Source organism: Nothobranchius furzeri, chromosome 11 (assembly GCF_043380555.1).
Source record: "Nothobranchius furzeri strain GRZ-AD chromosome 11, NfurGRZ-RIMD1, whole genome shotgun sequence".
Taxonomy (NCBI): Eukaryota; Metazoa; Chordata; class Actinopteri; order Cyprinodontiformes; family Nothobranchiidae; genus Nothobranchius; species Nothobranchius furzeri.
The window spans coordinates 26,024,914-26,031,202 of NC_091751.1; the positions used below are offsets into that span (position 1 = coordinate 26,024,914).

Below are 6,289 nucleotides of genomic sequence, written 5' to 3' on the forward strand. Positions count from 1 at the left end.
AGCGTGCTGGACAGTCAGGGTGAGTCCACAAACACCAAAGGTTTACACTAAAGCTGCAAAGCAGAGGCCAGCAATCCCTTAACCAGATCCTAGGTGTGGGCTTTCCCTCTTTTTGAGGAGAGGAAAGGCATCATGGCTCCAAGCCCAGAGGATTTCCTCCAGGTGTTTTATCAGACGCTGGTCTGAGCTGAGATGTTATCTGCAGGTAAACTCAGAGGAACTTTGGCCCGTATGGAGCCTTTCTTCTGTGCCCAATGCCAAACTGACTTCACTCCCCACTGGAAGCAAGAGAAGAGTGGGCGGATCCTCTGTGAGCAGTGCATGACATCCAATCAGAAGAAGGCTCTGAAGGCCGAGCACACCAACCGACTGAAGAACGCCTTTGTGAAGGCTTTACAGCAAGAGCAGGTTAGCTGCATGGTCCTAAACCTCCGTAATCCTTTCTCTTCTCCCTCAGCTGTCATGGAGGGTTCTACCCGTTCCTGTGTTACCCTGCCCAGGACCGACGCAGACAGGTGTTGGTTCAGGTGCTTTCCTCTGTGAATTATTAATGTGTGTGTGTGTGTGTGTGTGTGTGTGTGTGTGTGTGTGTGTGTGTGTGTGTGTGTGTGTGTGTGCGCGCGCGCACGTGTGTGTGACAGGAGATTGAACAGAGGCTGCAGCAGCAAGCAGCCCTCTCCCCCAGCTCAGCCCCTACTGGGTCCAGTGTGTCCAAGACCGACACCATGATCCGACAGCACGCCCTCCGTCAGGTAGCTGCACCCCCCACACATGAACACACGACTTCTACTAAATCAGCCTGTAGTTACGCCTTTAAAACCTTTACGTGGCTTGCTGGAACCAGTATAATGGAAAAACTGATGGCTACTAGCGATGACGGGCAGGTCGCACGGCCACCATCTTACTCAATGCTTCAGGAGCCTACACGAGGAGCCATGGTTCATCATTCAAAAAAAACGTATTCTATTTAAAGGAAGTTTTTTCTTGCTTTTATTGCCCCCTAGTGTGGAACCAAAAGTGAAAAATGCCAAATATTACAGCTGAAATGTCTCCCCAGCTTTCATTAGTTTCTACAGGAGCGGTTCTTCACTAAATCCAACAAATCAGCTGCGCTCACAATCTAAAACGTGCTGGAAGCAGACTGCAGTGCTGGCATGTTATCTCCACCTTTACTAAGTCCAACAGGGACTAGACCGGCACTCTGAAGTTGCAAGTGCAATACGGTTGCCACAGAGGGCAGTGGGGATCTGAGTGGCATTTCATTAACCCTGTAAAAGATAATTGTAGAACACACTGGCTCAAGAATATTGATGTAAAAATGTGAAAAAATTGCAAAATATGGCTTTAATGTAGTTCTAGGCCAATGCTTTCATTCAGTAGGTTGTAGTTGTTGGGGCTCACAATGTCCCAGGAGCCCAGACAAATAGCCCAACACAACCCTCTAACAAAACCAGTGGCGGATTTAGCAATTTAGGGGCCCAAGGTGAACGCAGACATGGGGCCCCTTACTCTGAATTTTCGACAATTCTTATCTTTAACTGGATTTGCGAAACTCCCCTCTTCTGACATGAGTTATTTTCACTTTTGATCAGTCCTCTTTTTTCCTGTCTTTCGCTTCCTTTGAGTGCCTTCAACATTTGCTCTGCTTTCTTCTTCCTGCCAGTGCTCCTGTGCTTTAGCCTTTCTTCTATTTTCCACTTTGGTCTGTTTTCCTCCCTTGAAACATTTTGCATCGTCTTTCCTTTGCTGCTTCCTTTTGATGTTTACAATGAAAAACAACGTCACTTTTGGAAGTGAAGATAAAAGCTTTTTTAAAGCAAGCTGCTTCTTTCTCTTATTGGAGCCACTAGGATAACTCCATTTCATGCTTAATGTTTTGACTATCGCTTCGAGTTTGTTACGCTCCCGCCTCTCTTCTTCTTCTTATTTATGGTCTTTTGGCACTTGGCAAACAGCAATTTGGTGCATTACAGCCACCAACTGGATTGGAGTGGAATGACTACCAATCACTTCCTGTTTGTGCATGGAGTCTTAAAGGAATAGTCCATTGTGGCATTAATAGAGGGGTGCCGGCAGTCAGAGCTAGGGGGCCCCAGGCGGCCGCCGACCTATGCCTAATGGTAAAACCACCACTAAGCAAAGCCCTACGATGGAAAGAACCCCTGGTTCTGGCACAAACGACAGGATAACGGAGCACTGACCAAGATGGTGGCTTGGAGTCTGTTGTTTGCCAATCCTGTGTTTATTTTGAAGTGGCTGAAAACAGCTTTACTGTTTTAAGGGGCTTTTGATTCATTCATGAGTGTTTCTGTGTCTGTTATGAATAATCGTCATCGTGGCCTGGAGGAGATGAATTAGTGTGATTTCTGGTTTTGTTGTGGAACGTCTGGACTCATCACGGTCGAACGAGGACAGTGGGATTTATTTTGTTAACCTTTTGGAGGTTTAACTCAAATCTAAAGATGACAGTAGAAGCGGTGGATTCTCTCTGGGGACGAGAACTTTTCTGTTGTACTTGAGGCTGGCGTGCTCTTTACCGTGTAGCGTTGGATCAGTCCGAGGCTTTTATTGTCTTGCTTCAACCCTTCAAAATAAGAGCCAAACCATTTGATATTATTAATGTTCTCTAGTAAAACTCGCGCTGCAGCCTGACAGCGCTGAATTCTGTGAACTTCTGATCCGGTTGTGTTTGTTCTGAAATCTGAAGTCGTGTCGATCTCAGCGCTGGTCTGTGTGACTCAGGATAAACTTTGATGGTCTCTTGGTCTCCAGGCTCCTCAACCTCAGGCTTCTCTCCAGCGAGGTCTGTCTAACTCAGCCAGAGGCGTCCTGTCCAACTTCGCCCAAGCGTCTCAGTTATCCGTGGCCAGCAGCCTGATGGGGATGAGCAGTGCCAAGCACTGTGGCAGCGGGGGAGTCAGCAGCAACCGGCTGCAGCACGACAGCCGCCGTCAAATCTACAACATCCCAGGTTGGTACAGAGAGCCCTCCTCCAGGGCCCAGCTGCTGGGGAACCTTCAGGATGTTGGTCACACTTTGATTCTTATGGTTTCTTTTAGGTGCTTTTTTTGAATTCTCTGAGTTTTGATCATCTGTAAAAAGCAGCAGAGATGTAGTGGATGGGGCAGGGCGAAGGTCACTGTGTGCCCTGGGTCCACTGCAAGCAGGGGCTCTGAGAACCCTGGGAGGTGACCTGAACAGGTGGATTCAACAGAGTTAGAGGAGCAATCAGAGGAGCAGAGGGAAGAAAAAAGTCCTTTCTTAGCCAAAGAAAGTGAAATCTGGACACTGGACGAGTAAAGAAGGATTCCTTCACAATAAGAGTCTCACATATAAATAGTGTAAACGCTAAAGTAGTTTTTGTTATTTTAGTTCTCCAATAAAACTCAAGCTACTGGATTTCTGATAAGTCAATTAAAGTTTATTTCAGATCCAGATGCAGGTTACAGAATATATCTGAAATTAGTTCTTTATTATTAAAATGAATATTTACTCAAACCTACGAATGAAATTTGAAATGTTCCTACGAACTGCCAAAATCCTGATTTATGGCTATGGTGCTCCAGCCCAGCACACTAACCCCTCGTGTCTTACACGACACTAGTCACCTTCGTCACTTACCCTGAGCTGGCCAGGGGAGGCAGGTTCCAGGGGGAGGAGCAGGGTCTGATGTTGGGAGCAGCAAGATGGAGTGGCGTACAACTTATGCATTAGGCCGTTTCAGGAATTTCAAAATAAAATTCAGAATTTGCAGCTGAAACAGGAAAATGCATGAATGCAGCCAAATGACAATATCACATGCGACAAAGCTTCAAAATGTGAATTTTCCATGATATGGGCCCTTTAAGGAGACAGTGTGTATGGAAGACACTGACCAGGTAGACATGACCAGGTAGACTATGGCGCGGTATGGGGGCCATAAATTCTGAAGCAAACTACCGATCTGATTAATGATAAGCTGGCGCCGGTAACTGAGAGGTTGGCGCTGCTTACTGAGAAATAGCACCTTTACCGGCGTTACTACTAGATACGCTAGGGACTAGCAGCCCTCGGCTGGTCATTGACTGGTTCACATACTCCCTCTGCTGTCTATTAGCATGGATAGGCTAGCGTTAGCCTGGACGGGCTGGTGTTAGCATTGGAGAGGCTAGCCATTAGCGTGCCTAGGCTTGCCACTAGCTGGATTTCCTACCCCCTTGATGGACCATTAGCATGGATAGGCTGGCGTTAGCATCGGAGAGGCTAGCCATTATCATGCCTAGGCTGGCCACTAGCTGACTAGTGACTCTCCGAGACATGCTAATGGCTAGCCTCTCCGATGCTAATGCCAGCCTATCCATGCTTGAAGTCCATCAAGGGGGTAGGAAATCCAGCTAGTGGCATGCCTAGTGGCATAGTAGACAGGGTGTCCACCCACAGGCTCAGGACCAGACTTTGGGGCAACGTCTCTGTTTCTTGTACCATTGAAATAAATTTATATTGATGAGAAAACTTTTCTTAACTTGATCTAAAGGTCATCAGAGGTGCTAAAGTTCTCCTCACATTGTCCCTCCTGTGTTCTGGTCCTGCAGGGTTGAACATTGCGTACCTGAATCCTGCAGCAGTCGGGGCTCATAAGACCTCCAGCCTAGCGGACCGTCAGAGGGAGTACTTGTTGGACATGATTCCACCTCGATCCATATCCCAGTCCATCACCGGACAGAAATGAGCCCCGCCAGAGGCCGGCCTAGTCACCCTGTTCTGATCCCAAATCAGCCGAGACCTTCATCTCACTACTCATCATCGCATGCAGTGCCTGTCCGTGTGCCTACCTGAAACGAAAACGCCAGAACCCACCAGGCTGGACTCAGACTGTTGGAACATCTTCCTTCTTGTTAAAGTAGAATTGTTCCCTTTATGAGGCCCGGTGGCAGCGGGTCCACCTGCTCCGCTGGATCAGTCGGGCCTACCGGGTCTATCCGGTGGTCCAGTTTGACCCGGTAGGCCCGGTCTGCTAGGTGGTCCTGTAGTTTGAGTCCAAGGTGGTTCTGTTCGTTCCCTCTGAGTGGAGGCGGTAAATCCTCACACGGTTCTGAGTTCATGTCCAGTTTTTGTCTCTACTCGGCTCCAGGTTTATTCTGACCCAGACCAGACCAACAGGGTGCACTCTGGTTGCTATGCAACGATAAACACCACTTTGTACTTTGTAAAAGTGCTAAGTTAGCTATCACAGATTGGACAGATGTAAAAGTACCGGACCCAAAAGGGCCGAGCCTGCACTTGAGAAGAGCACTCAGCATGGATCATTTCAGCGGACGGGTCAGAACCCGGCCGCCATCAGAACTCGTGAACTGGACTGATCTGGAGACTGGTGATGATGTGTACAGACCACCTTTCCTCATCTGCAGGTTTTTTGTTCTACACCTGACTCACCTGACGAGTGTGACCAATCACAGGCCAGCGTCTGTGGCTCTGCCCAGTTTTCAGGAGGAGAAACGTCCTGCTTCCATCTCACCTGCCAGCAGTACGAACCTTTTCTACCCCTCTTGACTTTAGGTGTTTTTGATAATGTACAGAACATGAAGTCCAGATGTGACTCCGGACCCGGGACCCGGTTCTCTGGTTCTGGTCTGTCTTTGGTTTTTAGGCTGCCAGGCTTTCCCTTCATCTTTTCTCTCTTTTTGTTTTTGTGCGGCGTCTCCTGACGAAGCGGTGGCTTACCTGAGAGGTTTCAGCCCCCGGAGACGATAATCAGCCCGTAACAGGAACTCTTAAAGATCTCTATGGACCGTGTACAGACGCCTAGCTTCAGAGAACTAAGGAATTTGGATCTTTTACGGGAGAGACACGGATCAATCATAGCGTGCACGCCTCACTCCGGAGGAGCACTTTTCATGTTTCCAATTGGAAATGGTTTGTTTTTGTTTTGGTGAAAAGGAAACGAATGTCGGAACAGAAGTCGGGATGTTGGTGTGAAACGGTTCAGGGTTTCTTACTGGTTTTCTACTGGTTCTTCTGTATTCTGCACCTGTTTGGACTCCAGAACCTGGTCCAGTCTGTGTGTAGATGCTGCTGGTGAGCGGGGTGCAGTCCAGTTAAGCCCTGTTTGGATCAGCTGGGTTTAGTTTAGTTACCGTCGGCAGCATCGCCTGAGCTCATCAGAACCATAAAGCCCGTCTCTGCAGAGTGCGGCCCGCTGGAAGACTTCACTCTGTGGGGGGGCAGACAATCTCCGTACCTGTGTGGGACACGAAGCCCCAGGTGCTGATCTGAGACCAGCTCTCTTCAGAGGGTCTGGGTCGACCCTCAA

The 6,289-nt window shown here is 48.4% G+C and overlaps 1 protein-coding gene across 1 annotated transcript in view; it reads left to right on the forward strand.

Annotated features, from left to right (window-relative positions):
- The window catches only part of gatad2b (GATA zinc finger domain containing 2B), a 33,729-nt gene extending 28,872 nt beyond the window's left edge, over positions 1–4,857 (forward strand). Inside the window, exons 7-11 of the mRNA XM_015955804.3 lie at positions 1–19; positions 206–408; positions 642–752; positions 2,773–2,971; positions 4,572–4,857. The exon at positions 1–19 is cut by the window's left edge and continues 351 nt beyond it. Coding sequence (XP_015811290.1) covers positions 1–19; positions 206–408; positions 642–752; positions 2,773–2,971; positions 4,572–4,708 — 669 coding nt within the window. The 3' untranslated portion in view covers positions 4,709–4,857. The remainder of the gene's footprint in view (positions 20–205; positions 409–641; positions 753–2,772; positions 2,972–4,571) is intronic.
- Positions 4,858–6,289: the final 1,432 nt, after the last annotated feature.